Genomic DNA, 21,812 nt, shown 5'->3' with positions numbered 1-21,812 from the left:
GGTCTCAAAGCTCTTCTTTCCTTTCTTGACTCATTACGAAGAGGCTGAACAGAACTCAGTTTCATTTCCAGGTCTCGAACACAGGGAATGTGATTACCATGAATGCATCCATGGATAACCAACCATTCAGTGGTCCTAGGAATTTTGACAGATCATTTTTGCTTATGTAAGATTTCTCATTCAAACATAATTTGGGAGCAACTCAAAAGTGCAAGGATTCATTAGGACCTCCTGAAAGCCTCTTTCTTTAGGCCTGGCCTGGATGAAGACATGTACTCGAATGAGATGCAATGAGCAGTTGCATGTGTCCGATTCACAAACCACAAATACAATTAAGAATGTAAATCTAAACTTTGATATGTATTTTGAAAAACCAAATAAATATTAAGCTTTTTCCATTTTGGGAGGCTTTTTTTTTTTCCCCTTTCTAGAACAAAATGAAACCTTCCACATATCCTTCCGCTGAGAAAGCCAAAGTTGCATTTCACAGAGGACGTGAAGGGCTCTTGGAGCTGTAGCACCAGAAGTGGAAGGAAAATGCAGTTGATGGCTCCGTTTGGAATCATCAGGCTCTACAATCTATCATTTGGTTTCTCACTAGTAGCTTCTTGAATTCCCGGACAGTCTTAGGATTCATGTTGTTAACATCACTATTAAAATAAGTTCCTATGGAGGAAAAGAGGGAAATTAAGTTGTTAATGTCTTCAAACCTCTTTTCTCAGAAAACAAAGCAGCGGGTTCATTGTACACACCAGTCTGAATCACATCTTCCCACGGAAATACTAGATTCCTTTCATCCCTACACCATCTACACATTTTCATCTCTCACCTTTAAAAAAGAGACTAACGTAGTCATTTCATTAGCTTAGAATCGTGGTTTGTCTTTCGTGAAGTGCTGCTGGCTTTTAGCCAAAAGTACATAAATTGCAACTGAACCCAGGTGGTCACAAAATTGCCAACGTATTAAAAGCATCATGAGCTGTCACGGGACTTATGGCATCTTTTACAATTGCAACTTGTTCCCTTACTTGGGCCCTCAGCCCAGGAGATGCCTGTCCTCTTCCAAACACCTGCTCAGTGGATTTCCTTTTAGTCTTGCTTCCACGGGAAGCGGATACTTGGCAAATCTGCAAGGTGAGGCCGATCAGCTGTGGAAGTTCTGCACGGTGGTCTGCTTCTGGGAGAGCCGGAGCAGCTCCTCGCGGATAGCTTTGATGAGAGAGGCTGAGGAGTGGCTGGGCTGGAGGTCTTCTGTGGAGCTGGCAGGGTAGGCCAGCCCGGCGCCCGGCAGCCCCCTGTGTGCGAGGTTCCCAGGAGGAGCCGAGGGCTCCCGACCTGAAGTCCTTGGCACCTGGAACAGCGGTGACGAATACTCCTGATGTCCGAGCACATGTGTCTGAAAAACATGGCAAACGTTACTGTACTTCCCATGTGAAAACAGAAGGGAAGATCAGATGCAAACTGGCATTGGACGTGCTCCGCCCATCTCCCACCCAACAACTCAGCCTCCCAGGACAGGGATGGAGAGAAGTAACTGCAGACAAATTGCTCGAGGGAGAGCAGTACAATAAAGAAGCCCATGAACTTAACAAGGGCCTAGGGACTTCCCTGGTGGTCCAGTGGGTAAGACTCCATGCTCCCAATGCAGGGGGCCCTGGTTCAATCCCTGGCTGGGGAACAAGATCCCGCATGCATGCCGCAACTAAGAGTTCACATGCCACAACTAAGAAGTCCACATGCCACAACTAAGAGTCCACATGCCACAACTAAGACCTGGCCCAGCCTAAATAAATAAATACATATTTTTTTAAAAAACAGAAAACAAGGGCCTATAAGCACTTGCTTAAAGACAGACAGAAAGAATGAATGTGCAGTCGGCCCCACTGGCTAATCCCTGCGCTGCCGTGTGTGGAAGTGAATGGGCTGCTGGGGAACCAGGAAGGGCCCTAAAGAGCTGGACAGAGAGGGAGGCCAGAGCAGCCCACGGATGGGAAGGTGGGATGATGATGTCTGCTCAAAGGGATAATAAGCACATATTGGCAGACAGACCGACGGGAACAGCAACCGCCTTTGCTCAGAGTCCAGAGCCCAAGGAAGGTATGATGAGGACACAGACTGGGCCCACAGGACAGCAACGAGATCACAAAGTCATCTTCCGTCCTGTCTGTCCGTGTGCCTGTGTATCAGTGCTCTGTAGAGCCTTTTCTGTAAAAAGCTATCTGCGCCAAAACATACAATAGTTTTGCTGATGTTGGCAAAATACAGATCGAGCATTCCTTTGAAAGAATTATACTTTTCAGTGATTTTTTTCCATATTTTTTCAGTGAAAAATCTCTTTACACACACACACACTACGTCTGTGGTTTCACTTGTGCGAAGAGCAACCTGATAGCCTGGTAAACATGACAGTCAAGCCCTAGAAAAACTTCTACATTTCACTTCTCCAAATCATGACCGAGAGGCCCTCTAAAAGTGCATGTCGGATTTGACGGGAAAATCCAGAACACCTCATGAAACTAAGCTGGGCACAGAAAAAGCAAACTGTCAGCAAATGTAAAGCAGAGACCTGAGACTATAAGGATAGCCATGTGTGCTTCAGGGGAACATTATATCCTAAAGTTAATTTCTTTCCACTGAGTAAAAGCATCCAGTCACCAAGGGAATTTAGTGTATCCGCTGGAAAAGCATGTAAGTGCAACGAAAGCTGAGGCACAGTGATGAGGATAAAACAAAAAATATTATTTTGGTTTGTGTTGTCAAATTCATTAATTTAATCCCCTTCAGTATAAAATTCTTGAGAAAAATGAAAGCATTTGTAGAAATTACCGGTGCTCATATTGATTCCATTCCTATCAAGGAGTGACCACAGTGATAAGAAGCCTCCAAAAGATGACTTATGTATTGCGATGTCCCAAACAGTTGGCTTATGGCAAAGGCACCTACTCATGGTGGTTATAATGGAAATGACATTAACCAACAATAAAGCTCAAATGGAGAGCAAGGAGGTATGTGAGATCATGAATATTTATATAGTGATCACACCAAAGATCAAGTCCAGATTTTATAGGTTCAAACACACTCCTTAAAGGTTAAAATTATAGAGACAGAAAGTAGGATGGTGGTTGCCTGGAGTTGGGGGGAGCGGCGAATGGGGAGTTTGGGTTTAATGGGTATAGAGTTTCAGGTTTTCAGATGAAATGAGCTATGGAGATGGATGGTGGGATCGTCGCATAATATTACGAACGTATTTAAAACCACTGAGGTATACACTTAAAAATGGTTCAAACGGTAAATTTTATGTTTGTATTTTACCATAATTGAAAAAAATGGTAGGAAAAGTAACTGTTTCTTAGGCCTCTTGCAGATTTTTCATAATGAAAATTGCTTTTATTATTTTTAAGTTTTTTTAATGGATCTTGGAATTGGATTAGAGTATAATTGCTTCACAATACTGTTAGTTTCTGTTGTACAACAAAGTGAATCAGCCATACACATACATATGTCCCCATATCCCCTCTCCTGAGCCTCCCTTCCATCCTCCCTATCTCATCCCTCTAGGTCATCGCAAAGCACCGAGCTGATCTCCCTGTGCTATGCGGCTGCTTCCCACTAGCTAACTATTTTACATTCCGTAGTGTATATATGTCCATGCCACTCTCACTTTGCCCCAGCTCTGCCCTCCCACCCTGTGTCCTCAAGTCCATTCTCTATGTCTACATCTTTATTCCTGCCCTGCAACTAGGTTCATCAGCATCATTTTTTTTTGATTCTATATATATGTGTGTTAGCAGAGAGTATTTGTTTTTCTCTTTTTGACATACTTCACTCTGTATGACAGACTCTAGGTCCATCCACCTCACTACAAATAACTCAATTTCGTTTCTTTTTATGGCTGAGTAATATTCCATTGTATATATGTGCCACATCTTCTTTATCCATTCATCTGTCGATGGACACTTAGGTTGCTTCCATGTCCTGGCTATTGTGAATAGAGCTGCAATGAACACTGTGGTACATGACTCTTTTTGAATTATGGTTTTCTCAGGGTATATGCCCAGTAGTGGGGTTGCTGGGTCATATGGTAGCTTTATTTTTAGTTTTTTAAGGAACCTCCATACTGTTCTCCATAGTGGCTGTATCAATTTACATTCCCAACAGTGCAGGAGGGTTCCCTTTTCACCACACCCTTTCCAGCATTTATTGTTTGTAGATTTTTTGATGATGGCCATTCTGACTGGTGTGAGGTGATACTTCATTGTAGTTTTGATTTGCATTTCTCTAATGATTAGTGATGTTGAGCATCTTTTCACATGCCTCTTGGCCATCTGTATGTCTTCCTTGGTGAAATGTCTATTTAGGTCTTCCACCCATTTTTTTAATTGGATTGTTTGTATTTTGATATTGAGCTCCATGAACTGTTTGTATATTTTGGAGATTAATCCTTGGTCTATTGTTTCATTTGCAAATATTTTCTCCCATTCTGAGGGTTGTCTTTTCGTCTTGTTTATGGTTTCCTTTGCTGTGCAAAAGCTTTTAAGTTTCATTAGGTCCCATTTGTTTATTTCTGTTTTTATTACCATTGTTCTAGGAGGTGGTTCAAAAAGGATCTTGCTGTGACTTATGTCGTAGAGTGTTCTGCCTATGTTTTCCTCTAAGAGTTATATAGTGTCTGGTCTTACATTTAGGTCTTTAATCCATTTGGAGTTTATTTTTGTGTATGGTGTCAGGTGATGTTCTAATTTCATTCTTTTACATGTAGCTGTCCAGTTTTCCCAACACCACTTATTGAAGAGGCTGTACTTTCTCCACTGTTATGTTCTTGCCTCCCTTGTCGTAAATTAGGTGCCCATATGTGCGTGGGTTTAACTCTGGGCATTCTATCCTGTACTGTTGATCTATATTTCTGTTTTTGTGCGAGTACCACACTCTCTTGATTACTGTAGCTTTGTGGTATTGTTCGAAGTCAAGGAGCCTGATTTCTCCAACTCCATTTTTCTTTCTCAAGATTGCTTTGGCTATTCGGGGTCTTTTATGTTTCCATACGAATTGCAAAATTTTTTGTTCTAATTCTGTGAAGAATGTCATTGGTAGTTTGATAGGGATTAAACTGAATCTGTAGATTGGTTTGGGTAGTATAGTCATTTTCACAATATTGATTCTTCCAATGCAAGCACATGGTATATTTCTCCATCTGTTTATGTCATCTTTGATTTCTTTCATCAGTGTTTTATAGTTTTATGAGTACAAGTCTTTCGCCTCCTTAGGGAGGTTTATTCCTAAGTATTTTTTTGTTGTTGTTGCGATGGTAAATGGGATTGTTTCCTTAATATCTCTTTCTGATTTTTCATTGTTGATGTACAGGAATGCCAGAGATTTCTATGCATTAATTTTGTATCCTGCAACCTTACCAAATTCACTGATTAGTTCTAGTAGTCTTCTGCTGGCATCTTTAGGATTCTCTATGTATAGTATCATGTCATCGGCAAACAGTGACAGTTTTACTTCTTCTTTTCCAATTTGTATTCCTTTTATTTCTTTTTCTTCTCTGATGGCTGTGGCTAGGACTTCCAAAACTATGTTGAATAAGAGTGGCAAGAGTGGTAATCCTTGTCTTGTTCCTGATCTTAGTGGAAATGCTTTCAGTTTTTCACCACTGAGTATGATGCTTGTTGTGGGTTTGTCATATATGGCCTTTATTATGTTGAGGTAGGTTCCCTCTATGCCCATTTTCTGGAGAGTTTTTTATCATAAATGAATTTTGAACTGAATTTTGTCAAAAGCTTTTTCTGCATCTATTGAGAGGATCATGTGGTTTTAATTCCTTAATTTGTTAATGTGGTGTATCACATTGATTGATCTACGTATATACTGAAGAATCCTTGCATCCCTGGGATAAATCCTACTTGATCATGGTGCATGAACCTTTTAATGTGTTGTTGCATTCTGTTTGCTAGTATTTTGTTCAGGATTTTTGCATCTGTCTTCATCAGTGATATTGGTCTATAATTTTTTTGTGTGATATCTTTTGCTGGTTTTGGTATCAGGGTGATTGTGGCTTCATAGAATGAATTTGGGAGTGTTTCTCCCTCTGCAATTTTTTGGAAGAGTTTGAGAAGGATCAGTGTTAGCTCTTCTCTAAATGTTTGATAGAATTTGCCTGTGAAGCCATCTGGTCCTGGACTTTTGTTTGTTGGAAGATTTTTAATTACGGTTTCAATTTCATTATTTGTGATAGGTTTGTTTATATTTTCTAATTCTTCCTGGTTCAGTCTTGGAAAATTGTATCTTTCTAAAAATTTGTCCATTTCTTCGAGGTTGTCCATTTTACTGGCATATGGTTGTTTGTAGTATTCTCTTATAATCCTTTGTATTTCTACAGAGTCAGTTGTGATTTCTCCTTTTTCATTTCTAAGTTTATTGATTTGCATCCTCTCCCTTTTTTTCTTGATAAGTATCTTCTCAAAGAACCAGGTTTTAGTTTTATTGATCTTTGCTGCTGTTTTCTTTGTTTCTATTTCATTTATTTCTGCTCTGATTTTTATGATTTCTTTCTTCTACTGACTTTGGGTTTTCTTTGTTCTTCCTCTAGTTGTTTTAAGTGTAGGGGTGGATTGTTTGAGATTTTTCTTTTCCTTGAGGTGAGACTGAATTGCTATAAACTTCCCTCTTAGAACTGCTTTTGCTACAGCCCATAGGTTTTGGGTCATTGTGTTTCCGTTGTCATTTGTTTCTATGTATTTTTTTATTTCCTCTTTGATTTCTCCAGTGATCTCTTGGTAACTTAGTAGAGCACTGTTTAGCCTCCATGTATTTGTGTTTTTTACAGATTCTTCCCTGTAACTGATTTCCAATCTCATAGCATTGTGGTCAGAAAAGATGCCTGATATGATTTCAATTTTCTTAAATTTTCTGAGGCTTGATTTGTGACCCAAGATGTGATCTACCCTGGAGAAGGTTCCGTGTGCACTTGAGAAGAAAGTGTATTCTGCCACTTTGGGGTGGAATGTTCTATAAATATCAATTAAATCTATCTGGTCTATTGTGTCATTTAAAGCTTGTGTTTCCTTATTTTCTGTTTGGATGATCTGTCCATTGGTGTTAAGTGGAATGTTAAAGTCCCCTACTATTATTGTGCTACTGTTGGTTTCTCCTTTCATGGTTGTTAGCATTTGCCTTATGTATTGAGGTGCTCCTATATTGGGTGCATAAACTTTTATAATTGTTATATCTTCTTCTTGGATTGATCCTTTGACCATTATGTAGTGTCCTTCTCTGTCTTGTAATAGTCTTTATTTTAAACTCTATTTTATCAGATACGAGTATTGCTACTCTAGCTTTCTTTTGATTTCCATTTGCATGGAATATCTTTTTCCATCCCTTCACCTTCAGTCTGTATGTGTCCCTAGGTCTGAAGTGGATCTCTTGTAGACAGCATATATATAGGTCTTGTTTTTGTATCCATTCAGACCCATTTTATATGGGTATTGTTTTTGTATCTGTGTCTTTTGGTTGGGGCATTTAATCCATTTACTTTCAAGGTTATTATTATGTATATTCTTATTACCATTTTCTTAATTGTTTTGGGTTTGGTTTTGTAGGTCCTTTTCTCCTCTTGTGTTTCCCACCTAGAGAAGTTTCTTTAGCATCTGTTGTAAAGTTGGTTTGGTGGTGCTGAAGTCTCTTAGCTTCTGCTTGTCTGAAAAGCTTTTGATTTCTCCATCGAATCTGAATGAGATCCTTGCTGGGTAGAGTAATCTTGATTGTACGTTTTTCTCTTTCATCACTTTAAGTATACCCTGCCACTCCCTTCTGGCCTGCATAGTTTCTGCTGAAAAATCAGCTGATAACCTTATGGGGGTTCCTTTGTATGTATTTTTTGTTTTTCCCTTGCTGCTTTTAATATTTTTTCTTTGAATTTAATTTTTGTTACTTTGATTAATATGTGTCTTGGTGCGTTTCTCCTAGGGTTTATCCTGTATGGGACTCTGTGCTTCCTGGACTTGGGTGACTATTTCCTTCCCCATGTTAGGGAAGTTTTGACTATAATCTCTTCAAATATTTTCTTAGACCCTTTCTTTTTCTCTTCTTCTTCTGGGACCCCTATAATTCGAATGTTGGTGCGTTTAGTGTTGTCGCAGAGGTCTCTGAGAATGTCTTCTTTCCATTCTTTTTTCCTTATTTGTTCCTCAGCAGTTATTTCCACCATTTTGTCTTCCAGCTCACTTATCCGTTCTCCTGCCTCAGCTATTGTTATTGATTCCTTCTAATGTATTTTTCGTTTCAGTTATTGTGTTGTTCATCTGTTTGTTTGTTCTTTAGTTCTTCTAGATCTTTGTTAAACATTTCTTCTATTTTCTCAATCCGTGCCTCCATTCTATTTCTGAGATTCTGGATCATCTTTACTATCATTACTGTGAATTCTTTTTCAGGTAGATTGCCTATTTCCTCTTCATTTATTTGGTCTCGTAGGTTTTTACCTTGTTCCTTCATCTGTGACATATTTTTTGGCTGTCTCATTTTTTTTTTTTAATGAGTGGGATTGTGATCCTGTCTTACTGGTTGTTTGGCCTGAGGCTTCCAACACTGGGGTTTGTAGGCTATCGGGTAGAGCTGGGTCTTGGTGCTGAGATGAGGACCTCTGTGAGACCTCAGTCCAATGAATACTCCCTGGGGTCTGAGGTTATTTGTTATCCAGTGGTTCTGACATGGAGCTCCCACCGCAGGAGCTTCGGCCCGGTCCCCGGCTCATGAACCAAGATCCCGCAAGCCACGTGGGGTGGCAAAAAAAAAAAAAAAGAGAGAGAGAACAATAACAAAGTAAAAAATAAAATTAGACTAGGAAACTAACAGATATGTTAGAAAGAATATAAAAATAAAAATATAGATGAATCAACAACCGGAAGGTACAATGGAACCACAATAGTAAAAAAGAGGAGGAGGGAGAAGAGAAAGAGAAAAAAAAAAAAAAAGAAAGAAAGAAAAAAAAAGAAAAAACAGGGAAAAGGCCTTGGCTGTGGAGGGCAGGGCCTAAGCAAGAGCTAGGTTTGGGCAGTGGGCAGGGCCTATGCTGAGGACCCACAGGGCTGGAAAAGGCCCTGGGGGCTGTGGGGGGCAGGGCTTAGGCTCAAGGAACAGAAGGGGCCCAGGCGTGCCCCCCAACCCTGTTCTCAGAGGGCAGGGGACCTCATCTGGGAGCCCAGCAGGCTCCCCATGCCCGAGTGGGCGGGGCAATCGCCCTCCGCTCCTCTCCCACACCTCCTGGAGGGCCCCTCCCGCCTGCCCCTCCTGATCTCCCCAGCCTCAGGGGCACCAATTACCTGGCCTCCACTTCTCCTCCCCCCTCCGTCCCTCCACATCCTACCGGTTCACCTGGGGGTTCCTCCCGTCTCCTTGGACGTCAGGGTCCCCACCAGCAGCCAGCAGGTGCCCTAGTTGTGAGGAGACGCTAACTTGGTGTCTTCCCACACCACCATGTTGACTCCGCCCTCTTAAGTTATTTTTCAAAACTCACTACTTCAAGCCTGAAAGCTACCTCAAGAAAAATTATATACTTTCCCAAATTTCAATGCCAATACTCTCGCACTCTGGTCAGAGGGAATTTACCATCTACAAACTGCAAGAAAAAACACACTCAAGGGGAAAAAAAGTGAGGGGAGTTAAAACTTTATGTAGGTTTTAAAAAGAGATCCCCCGAGCAGAAGCAGCAGCAGCTACACTAAGTGATCATGTCTGAATTCTCAATGACGATCCCAACACAAGGTACTCACAGCCTCTCTCCGGCCAGCTTCCTCCTCCCCGTACGAAGGCCAGCCTGGTCCCCCATACTGGCTGCCTCTGCCTGGGTGGATCTCCACTGGCTGAGCTCCAATTCTGCTGGCAATTCCCACCTGTGTCAGGTGCTGGATCTGGGAGCCTGGAGGAACACAGTGAGTGGCCCAGTGAACACTGGTAGGGGGGTGAGGCTGCCCAGTAAGACACTTTGGTTCTGACCACAGCACGCCCTGGGGATACGAGCATTGCTCAAACGTGGCACCAATTCTACCTCCAGAGAAGACATTTCCTAAGAAAAACAGACCATGAGTTTCTGGGTTTGCAGGCTTTTACTTCCTTTCAATACAGTGGCTAACAGTGATGTTCATATTTTCCCAGCCAGACATCCAAGGACTGGGAATAAGGGGCATAACAGAGGGCCCTTCCACTCATTTCTGTAGAGGCTACAAATAAGGATGACCTTATGTATTCAGAAAAAAGGAGTGAAAGATGTTGGTGCCATGAAGAAGCTGAAACCTGGTTCTTGCTTATGGCTTTCATACTCACAAGGAGCTGAAAATACAATATGCTTTTGTTTCCTTAACAGGCAGAGTGTGAATTCAGAATGTTAAAGTACATTTTTGTTACACTCACATTGTTTTCATAACTTAGTCATATCATAATTAAAAATTTAACGCCACCCACCCAGCCTTCTCATTGAGGTATACTGATAGCAAAGACAGATGATCTCTAGCACTCATTCTACACTCAGACTCGCTATGGCCTTGTGTGACTGTGAAAGCCAGGCTTTAAACAACGTATTTTTCTCCCCCATCAACTTTGGCATACGGAAATATCTCTTTTCAACAGATGGAGGGAGGAAAAACAGATCTTTAAACACTGTGAGATAAAATACCAATTACAAATGCTCCTAGGATCGTCTAATTCATCTGTGATGCTCAGACTGGTCCCACAAAGGTTCAGGGTTTTCACAGAGATAAGGGAGGTGGCCCCCTCCGTCTTCAAGTCTACTCCTACTCTAGTTGCCTAATTAACAGCCTCTGTTAATCAAATACATTTTTAAAAACGTACTCTGCAGGAGTGCTTGTCAGTTACTGAAGATTCATAACAGTATTAAAACTATTAGAACTATCAGTACTGTTTGCCCAACAGACATTGTTTGAGCAAATCTTGCAAAGAACAGAAATGCAGCCCAGTGTTCCCCATCACTTATAAAGGTTCAGACAGCTGCATAGGGAGAAAAGCATACCTTTGTGTTAAAATTGTAACAGTAGTTGAGGTCATAGCTCAGACAGGATTCTGTATCTTGCTTTGTTCACTTAACGAGACAGCACAAGCTCCCCCATGATTCAAGTGGCCCATCACCCTGAGCAAGCCTGGGTTTGCATTGCAGCTCAGCCACTGACAAGTCCCGTGACCTTGGACACCCAGTAATCACTCCAGCTGAGCCTCAATGCCTCACTTTTCAAATGAAGTTAAAAAGTCTACCTCACAGTGTTATTTCAAGGATTAAAAGAGATAAAATAGGTCAAGTACCAAATGCATAGGAGGCAACCAGGAAATCTTAAATTCCCTTTTTCTGGCTCTATCTGAGCTCTCCATTTTAAATAGCTGTACAGTTTACTACTGATGCCCTTATAACTGGTATTGAGGGAGCTCACAGTTGTTTGCTATTCTGAATAATGCTCCAATAAACATCTTTGTACATGTAGTTTTTCTCCAGTATTTTGCATTTCTTCAGTGAGGGGAGCCTATATTCCCAAACTTACCAAATCAAAGGCTCATGAAGTTATACTGCCAAGCTGCTTTCCAAAAGTTTAACGATTTACACCATCACCGGAAATAATACAATAGTAATAATGATGGCAGCTAATATTTGTTAAAATTTGTTGTATGCCACGCACTATTTTAAGCACTTTACATTTGTTATCCTCTTCAATCATCAAATAACCATAAGAGGTAAGTACTAATGTTATCCCCATTGTACAGATAAAGAAACCGAATGCTAATTTTACCACATCACATTATTATAAAAACAATTTCATGATTGAAATGGTGGCTCATCATGGTTTTAATTTGCATTTCTTTAATCATTTTCAAAACTGGACATTTTTCATGTTTACTTTCATATGATACACACACATTTCTTTTGTGCATTCCTTCTTTCTGTCCTTTGCCTGTTTATCTTTTGCAGTTTGCCCATTTATCAATTTATGAGCCATTCTCTATAATAAGACTACCTCTTGGTCATATCTGCTATAAATCTTCCTAGGTACTACTTTCCTTTTGCTTTTGGTAATTTTTAGACATATACATATTTGATAATTTTACATAGTCAGAAAAGTAACTTTTCTAGTATATCTTAGTATTTTTTCCATTTCAAATTTTTACACAATTTAATCCCTTATGGCAAATTATTAGAAAATAACTTCCTCTTCAAATATTTCATACATATAATTTCTATATTCCTCCAGATTAAAAATGAATATGTCTGAATACTGTTTGGTATAAGTGCTATGCAACAAGGTTCAAATACAAAACAATTAATAAGGGAAACAAGACCCACTGCAAAGCACAGCACCTGCAAGGTATGGGAAATCATGCAGGCTATCAGGATACATTCTTTGTTTTGTTGATTGACTGACAGACAATGCAAAATACAAGAACTGCCAAAAAGACCACATACTGGATAATTAGCCATCAATTATCGCAAATTTGGAATTGGCCTAAACTAGTTATTTGATGACATTATAAAACTGTATATTCTCCAGAAAATGAGAAAATAGCAAAAGAAATTATTTAACATGTAATGGCTCCTCTTATTAAAGCATCAGACTCCAAAAGGAAGGAAATGAACTAGGAAAATAAAAGATGGGCTCTGAGCCCTGGTAATAAAATGCAGTAAGACAGAGTAATAATGAACTCTGAGGACTTTTTAGAGTAGCGGTACAAGAAACAGAAAGAAAAAAAAAAAAAGAAAGAAATGGAAAGAGCTCGGGAACACTGAGTGATATGCACAAATCAGTGTTCATAGTATCAACTATTCATGAGATGAAGTTTCATGACATGCAACAGTGACTTGTAATCTGGGGCACAAGATTGGGTCTCAGGCAACCTGGTGGAGGCCGACCAGCCAACTGCCTTGTCAGAATATCAGCTCAGCCATGCTGGGTGCTGTGTGTCAACAACCAGCAGTGTCTCTCATTATGGGTCTGGAAAGGGTCTCTTAGCTGGTCCACTTACGCTTCTGTTGGACTGATTAGGGAAATCAACTATGAGGTCTAGCAGTGTTTGAAAATTTGGGGATTTACAAAGATCTCAGAATGAATCCCTCATAAACGTCAAGCATCTACTGAACTTGATGAGGATTTGTTGTGGGTTCAACTAGTATCACAAAATTCCCAGGGGACTCTGAGACAAATGTATTTTTTTCTTTTCTTCTCATTTTCTGAAAATAAATTTATTCCTAATCTGGATATAATTATTGAGGATACTCAATTCAGAAACCATTATACCTTTTTTGCTTTACCAAAATTCTAAGGGCTCTTCCTTTCCTCAAATCTCTACATGCATCTCAAAAACTGACAAAAAAGATTGTTAAAATACTGGTATTTATAGCTCTTTTTCTAAAAAAGCAAAACTGGATATATGAAAAATTTTTAATCCCTAAATTTTAATTTTGGTCTGAAAAAAAATTCCCTGTATCTTTACACTGAATATACTAAATACTGTAGTTTTACAAGTAAACCACATTATGTGTAATGTTTCCCAAACAACTAGTAAAAATATATTTTAGAATCCTTTAAAAATAAAACATATTTTCTCTCCGGCTTCAAGAGCTCCAGGAATTGGGCACTTTATGTTCTTTCAAGAACATAAACTGAGAACTTTTATTTCCTATGTGGAGATAATCTGGTATAGATTTTATTTGACTTCCAACAGGTAATTAAAGCAAACCTAAATACTAAAAGTAAAGAAAAGCAGTGTGCAAAGACTTAAAAGTTTAGTAATGAATTAGAAGACAACTTCAGAAAATGTGACCTTTCACTGTTGAATTGCCAAGTAAAGGACTGCACTGGTTACTCACAAATGACACTAAGATTGTTCTTTTAATGATGACATGAAAGAGGAGGTGGAAAAAAACCTAGAACAGTTCCATGTGGCCACCAGCTTCCCCAGGCCCTCCACTGCCGACTCTGCCCATGCGTGACAGCAGGGAAGGGACAGGCATAGAGGCATGGGACAATGACAAGGACACTTTAGAATGAGAAAAAGATGATTATTAATAAAGGTAGAAGGGAAAAAATGAGGGAGGTAAGGCTCAAGGAGAAAACAGTGGTTATACCCTCCCAGAAATGACCAAATAAAACACAAATCTACCTCTGGTCACTTTCCATCAACTTTTAGGTTGCTTATTACAAACTGGAAAAGTGCCTTCCTTAAAATAAACGCTTGTTTTCGTGCCATTGCAAGCACTCAGAAATAGGTCTTTCAGTTCACTGTAAGACTTCAGAAACGTTTTCCCTGGAAGAGGTGTGGGTGTGAATTCCATGTGAAGGGACTGTTTTCGAGACACTTACTCAGGAACAAATCAGAGGCCATCAGTCTTGGGATCTCAGCCACTCTCTCCTTTCCTACCTCCCTAGCCCTACATCTTTACCGGGATCCGAGGGGACGCGGCTCTTACCGGCGAAAGAGGCCAGTAACGGGATGCTGATGCTCTGGGAAGTCGAAAATGATCTCTGCAGAAGTTAGCTAAAAAGAAACGCAAGGTAAATAGCCACATGTACCTGTGGTGCCCCCGACAGGCCGAGGCCGGGCCACCGATGGCACCTCCTCAGAGTAGATCCCTCGGGCAGCACACGAGGTGGCTTCAGACGAGGCCTGGGGCTGCTGGGGCTCGGCAGGCAGCAGCTCCGCAGACTGCAGCAAACCGGGGCCAAAACCTGGTCTGAAAGCGAAGCGCACCCAAGCGTCAGGACCACACTTGCCCGACTCCGGCACTTTATTAGGTCCACCCTCAGCCCTTAAGGAAAAATAAGACCTATTTGTCTGTTGGCTTATTATCCATCTCCTCTCCCAGAACGCAGGCTCCCTGAGGGCAGGGACTCTATTTGCTCACTGACAAATCTCCAGTGCTATGAAAAGTATATATGCCATCCAGTATACATGCTGGAACACAGCTGATGCTTGTCCAATCTGCTGGATGACTGAAGAAGTAATGCTCTAGTTTACAGACCCAAAGAGGGTGTGGCTCAAGCTCCGGGGCCCGATCACCTCCAGCGCCCAACTAAAGGGGTGGTTCTCAACCTTGGCTGCATGGTAGCGTTACCTGGGGAGCCCATGCTGCACCTGACACCAATGAGAACAGACTCTTTAGACGTGAGACCCAGACACTGGTAGTTTTTAAAGCTCCATTGATGATCCTGAGCTTCATCAAGGCTAAAAACCAGTGCTCTAAAGCAGTGGTTCTCAAACTATTTAGTTCTAGGACCCGTTTGCACTCATAAAAATGAGGACTCCCAAGAGCTTTTGTTTATGCATACCGTATCTATAGATAGTTTTCATGTTCAAAATTAAAACTGAAAAAATTAAAAATTCATTTAAAATAACATTATTAAACCTATTACATGTCAACATTTTTTATAAAATTAACTATATTTTCCACCCCCCTCAAAAAAAATTAAATGAGAAGAATTCTACATTTAAAAAAAATGTCCTTAAGAGGAGACATCTAGATTCTCATAAACTTTGTATTCAATCAGTTGCCATCAGTTATTTTAAGAAGAAAAGCTCACCTCACATAAATATGTAGTTGGGAAAAGGAGGAAGATTTTAATAGCCTTTCCAGATAATATTCAAATAGTATTTCGGTTAAATATTCTTCTTTGAAACCACACCAGAACTCAACAATATTTCCTTAAGGGTGAGTGGCAATACAGACTCTGAAACGGTATCAATGAACTTTTCACCTCTGTTACATTAAAACCACTGGTCTTTCTTGCACTTTGAATAGACCTATGCATGGTTTTACGACACTGGTCATTTGAAAAATACTGGTTCAATGAGTTATGCAGACTTTTAGTTTACTGACACATTTTATTTTACAGTAACCCCAAATCACATTCATTAATATCGCCATTGAGCTCATCAGAGAAGGCTTTAAGTACTAGGGAGCTGTCAATTGCACGGTGGCAGACAAGTTTCCAAAATTCTAACTTTCACCTGAAAGCTCAATTTTATTATTGGCAACAAATGCTGTCAGTTGTTTTCCTTGAAGTGACAGGTCCATTTTCGAGGCCAAACACCCAAGTCCGCTGGCTGTTTGTTCAAGCAAAAACACGGCACCAGTTAGTTCAATTCTCAACTCAAACAAGTGAACAAGTGCCTTTCTTCAAAAGGCCATATTCAGCAGAAGCGCTTTATATCTCCTCTTTTGTCACCCAGGCTGTTAAGAGACTCAAGGGTCTATGTTTAAAAAAATTAATTTTTACTACTTCATCAATGACATACTAACATAAACCTGGCATTTAAAAAAAAGCTGTCGGGCTTCCCTGGTGGCGCAGTGGTTGAGAGTCCGCCTGCCGATGCGGGGGGACACGGGTTCGTGCCCCAGTCCGGGAAGATCCCACATGCCACGGAGCGGCTGGGCCCGTGAGCCACGGCCGCTGAGCCTGTGCGTCCGGAGCCTGTGCTCCGCAATGGGAAAGGCCACAGCAGTGAGAGGCCCGCGTACCGCAAAAAAAAAAAAAAAAAAGCTGTGATTGCCCAGCAGTGAAGAACACTGGAGCGAGTCCTTCAACAGCTGGGTGTCACCATCTGGATTCATGCTAAGGCACCACAGTTTCACCCACCATTGCTTTCGCACCTTGGTGCAAGGGTCAACTGAATGAGAGAAGTCAGATAACAATATTATTATAAAAAATAGTTTTGACCTGACAGACCTCCCTGAACGGTTCTCAAGGACCTTCTAGGGATCTAAGAATCTCACCCTGAGAACCACCCTTCTAAAGAGATTTAAGAATAAAAAAAGATGATAATTTAATTACAGTTTCTTGCAAATGACAGTTAACTAGTAATTAATAGATTATACCTGTTCGATGAGAAAGTACACCAACTTGCCCTTATTCTATACTGTGATTTCTGGAGTACAGCTCATAAACTGAAACTCAGGCTACCTATATTAATCTCTTTAAATAAATGCTGCTGTTTTAGATTGACCTCGGAAACAGATGTCTGACCTCTCTGGCCTTACATATCTAAGAGCTTAGCCAATGCACACTCCTTCTTCCAGATCTGTAAACTGGAGCTCACCTAACCTAATGATAATCTCTGGACCATCCACCCAGGAACTATCTCTTGTCCTTTACTTATTTCTGCTTTACCCAGTCAATAAGCACCCTCTTGCCTACATTTGCATCCTTTTAATCCTAAATTGTGTGCTCAGATAGTTCAGTGCACTCCAAATACTCTAGAATCTTTTATCTTGGGTGACGGTAAAATTTATTATCCAAACCAGAACACTTTTGAGAGTGAAATTTATTAATAATTACGCTGAACAACAGCTGTAAATTAGGACTGAACTGGGCAAATCAGGTCACCTGGTCCCCCTATCATTAGCTTCTGCCCGGGATCACCTAATCTCCACCTGTTCCCTTTGTTGCTTTTGGACCACAAAGCACTGCCTTGGTGGGGGAGGAGGGTTGGGGAAAAATAAAAGAAACCCTGCTGAAAATGAGGGCAAATAAAAGAAAAATAAAGAAAAAGTGGGTTTCCCTGGTGGTGCAGTGGTTAAGAACCCGCCTGCCAATGCAGGGGATACGGGTTTGAGCCCTGGTCCGGGAAGATCCCACATGCCGCGGAGCAGCTAATCCCGTGCGCCACAACTACTGAGCCTGGGCTCTAGAGTCTGCGAGCCACAACTACTGAGCCCACGTGCCACAACTACTGAGCCCACGTGCCACAACTACTGAAGCCCGGGCACCTAGAGCTCGTGCTCCCCAACAAGAGAAGCCACCGCAGTGAGAAGCCACACACCGCAACAAAGAGTAGCCCCCGATCGCCACAACTAGAGAAAGCCCGCACGCAGCAACAAAGACCCAATGCAACCAAAAATAAATAAATAATAAATAAATTTTTAAAAAAACCAAAAGTAAGGAGGAAGCAGATAACATTCCTACTCCTGTGTGACTTCCGATCATTAAAGGGATAGTTGAATATGATTTCTGAGACTAAATCTGTTTATCTACAATTCCTTCACTGAAATAAATCAACTGTCTATTCACATGTGGGTCTGAATTACCAACCCTCTCTTCTGTTCTAATGGTCTATTTGTCTTGCTTTATACCACACTCTTAATTCCTTGACAGTAATTTATAACACTTAGAACAATCCTAACATCTTATTCTTCTTTCTCAAAGTGTCTTGGCTGTTCTTGGCCCTTTGCATTTCCACATACATTTCAGAGTGAGTTTGTCAATTTCCATGTATTAAAAAACCCAACAAACTACTGGGATTGTGAATGGGACTGCAATAAATCTATAGATCACTGGGGGAGAACTGACATTTAAAAAATACTGAGTTGCACAATCCATGAATATCTTTCTTTAGAAGGCTTGAATATCTTCAGTTAGATTTATCCTGAGGTATTTTATATTTTTGAACGCTATTTTATATAGTATCTTTAAAATTGTTTATTTTCTGTAACTGCTCATAAACAGAACAGATTTTTGTACACTGGTCCTATAATGCTGTATACTGATCTCTGTAATCTTCGTATCCAGCTACCTTGTCATTTAACTATGTTGCTATTTAGCCATCTTGCTAAGGTCACTTACTTCTAACAATTCACATGTTGACATTTTAGTTTTTTCTGCTACAAAATTATATCATCTGTGAATAATAACAGTATTATTTCTCTCTTTGAATTCCTTACTCCTTTTGTTTTTTTTTCTTGCCTTATTACACTGGCCAGGACCCCACAGGGCAATGCCGAATGGAAGTGATGCAAGCAGGCCTCTTTGTCTCGCTCTTGCTCTCAAGAGGAAAGCGTTTAACATTTCACCCTTAAGCAATATTTGCCAAGATGCCTTTTTATCAGATTACTATCAGTCTGCTTCTATCCTGTGTTTGCTAAGATTTTTACCATGTATGGATGTTGAACTTTATCAAATGTTCTATCTATTGAAATGAGAACATTTTTCTCCTTTATTCACTGCAAAGTGGAGAATTACAATTTTTAAAAATTTTAAACTACTCTTGCACTGCTGGAAAAAAATCCAATTTGATTATGATATGATAGATATCCTATTGATTATATTGCTGGATATACTTGCTAATATATAGTTTCAAATTTTTGGCATCTATGTTCAGGAGTGAAACTGGCCCTTAATGTTTCCTTTCTTGCAATGTCCTTGTCCTTCTTGTCTTTCGTATCAAAGTTATGCTGGTCTCATAAAACGAGTTGAGGAGTGTTTTCTCTTTTTTCTGTTCTTTAGAAGAGTTTGTATGACATTGGTATCTTTTATTCCTTCAGTGTTTGGTAGAATTCACTGTTGAAGCCACCTGGCCCTGAAGTTTCCTTTGTGGGAAGAGTTTTAATAATGACTTTAATCTCAATAGTTATAGGACTATTCAGGTTTTCTCTTTCTAGGAATTTTTCAAAGAACTAACTTTCAGCTTTGTTGGTCTTCTCTAGTATGGTATTTGTTTTCTACTTCATTAATTTCTATTCTTATTTTTATTATTTCCTTCCTTCTACTTCCCTAGGTTTATTAGGTCTTTTTTTTAACATTGAGACAGACACTTAGATTATTGATTTTCAGCCATTTTTCTTTTCAAATATATTTTGAGTCTTTCAAGGCATCAAAGTGCCCCACTAACATGGCTTTACATGTACCACACAACTTTCGATATGGTGCATTTTTAAGCAAGCCTCACGAGTCCGTCAAAAGTTTTGCTCAGCTTCTCAGTCACCTCCTCTGGAATCAGCAGGTATCCGTGGGAGAAAGGCAGGGCTCATCTCTCTGGATTTGCTGGATCTTGGCCCCATACTGCTTCACTGCCCTGTTAGCCACGTGGTTTTCTGTTTTTATTTTTAAATCTTGTCTAGCTTTTCCAGTTATCATCAGCAAATTATCTAGTCTGTCACTACTGGAAGCAGGACTTAAATTCCAACTTTCTTCCCCCTCTTCTGGTTAGATCAAGATAACACACAACTCAAGAGTTTTTCATCTGTTCACATTAGCTAAAAGAAACAAATCTGCAAAATTTAAGAAACAGCATATGTGAGAAAGTCCTGATACATTTTCTCCTAAAAACCTTACCTTGATAATGGGCCTGATGGGGGAGCCATTCCATAGTCTTCATATCTCTGGAAGAAATTCAAAAGAAGATGAAGATTAACATTCAATACTTATTATAAAGTGACAACAGCAAACTTACAAATTTAGATTTGCAGGATCAACTTCCAAGAGAATTATTTTCTCATAAAAAGTTATCATGCTATCAGGGCATTCTGCCATCAAGTAATGCTAGAAGTTTCAGTTTGGGGAACTGGGCTAATAAACACACAACTAGTTTCTAGACCTTTCTTTCTTTTGTGAAAATATTAATAACAGACAGGGTTTCTGCACCTGCTCTTCTCTGTAGGCTTATCCTCTACAAACCTGTATCTTCTGCTAAAAAGGTGGTCCTTAAATGGCCACATTTAGTACAAATGACTATCAACATGGGCCACAATGGTCACCAGATCTAGTGGGTGCCCAACAGCAATTCAAATACACTCAAGAAACTAAACAATGCAAATGCTGTACCACGTTGTAGAAAGCTATAAAAAGAGAAAGAATATAAAGAGAACCATAAGTTAGACCCTAAAAGGTGAAGTGAACACCTTCAGTTTCTGACAGTTTTCTAGTACCAAGGAGGCCCAGCCAATACTCCCTGCCCTTAAATTCCATAAGGTGTCCATGTATCCTTCAATCAACTCTTTTTACTTGAACTAACTTGCACTAACCAAGTGCTCTTTGACTGAAACAAGATGGCACCAGAATTTATTAATTTTTTTGGCTGCGTTGGGTCTTTGTTGTTGTGCACAGGCTTTCTCTAGTTGCGGCGAGCAGGGGCTACTCTTCGTTGTGGTGCTCGGACTTCTCACTGCGGTGGCTTCTCTTGCTGCAGAGCATAGGCTCTAGGCATGCAGGCTTCAGTAGTTGTAGCACATGGGCTCAGTAGTTGTGGCACGTGGGCCCTAGGGCACACAGGCTTCAGCAGTTGTGGCATGTGGGCTCAGTAGCTGTGGCTCTTGGGCTCTAGAGCATAGGCTCAGTATGTGGCACCTGGGCTTCGTTGTTCCATGGCATGTGGGATCTTCCCCGACCAGGGATCGAACCCGTGTCCCCTGCATCGGCAGGCAGATTCTTAACCACTGTGCCACCAAGGAAGTCTCCCAGATTTAAAGAAACCTAGACCTATGTTGCATTCCTCATGAAATCAACATATCTTAACCCTAGCATACGTGGGACTCGGATTTTAACACTTCTTTTCAACAACTATGAATCATTATTTTGGAATCAGGTATTTTAGCAGGACAGTAACTCTGGACAGCATCCATCCAACTCCAGTCAATTTAAACCAATAGGTTGTCCAGGATCAGGCGCTCCAAGTTAAGTTAGTAAGTCAGCCTTGCTTCTGGACCTGCTCTAATATTAGATCTTTATTTTTCTAAGCTGCCATTTACTGAATTATTATTTTGTTATGCACTGTATGAACACTAACTCAGGCCCACAGCAACACAAAAAAGTACGCACTATCTCTGTTTACAGATGAAACCAACATACAAGGAAGTTAAACAATTTCCTCCTAATTTATCTTTCTGGCATGCTTTTAACCACTGGGCTGCACCACCCATAATTCCTAAAACCAGACTTTCCCTCCTGAATAAATCGCTACTTTGCGGGGTTTGGTGCGGGGGGGAAGTAGGAGCTTTGGAGTCAGACACACTGACCGAACTACTCCACTTCTCTTGGTATATTTCCTTAGGC

The 21,812-nt window shown here is 40.4% G+C and overlaps 1 protein-coding gene across 3 annotated transcripts in view; it reads right to left on the bottom strand.

Moving 5' to 3' along the window:
• Positions 1–341: 341 nt before the first annotated feature.
• KIAA1549 (KIAA1549 ortholog) overlaps positions 342–21,812 on the bottom strand; it is a 146,948-nt gene continuing 125,477 nt past the window's right edge. For 2 of the 3 annotated variants that reach the window (XM_030759727.2, XM_089917346.1), the window contains exons 17-20: positions 20,097–20,143; positions 14,562–14,722; positions 9,768–9,913; positions 342–1,396 (exon numbers count right to left, since the gene is read on the bottom strand). In XM_030759727.2, coding sequence (XP_030615587.2) covers positions 1,145–1,396; positions 9,768–9,913; positions 14,562–14,722; positions 20,097–20,143 — 606 coding nt within the window. In that variant the 3' untranslated portion in view covers positions 342–1,144. The remainder of the gene's footprint in view (positions 1,397–9,767; positions 9,914–14,561; positions 14,723–20,096; positions 20,144–21,812) is intronic. The other variant, XR_004022020.2, reaches the window with a different exon arrangement.

The sequence above is a fragment of the Delphinapterus leucas genome, chromosome 9 (genome assembly GCF_059928025.1).
Source record: "Delphinapterus leucas isolate spDelLeu-1000000601 "Yukka" chromosome 9, BTC_Dleu_Yukka2, whole genome shotgun sequence".
In the NCBI taxonomy this organism is placed as follows: Eukaryota; Metazoa; Chordata; class Mammalia; order Artiodactyla; family Monodontidae; genus Delphinapterus; species Delphinapterus leucas.
This window is presented reverse-complemented; position numbering and strand designations above follow the sequence as displayed.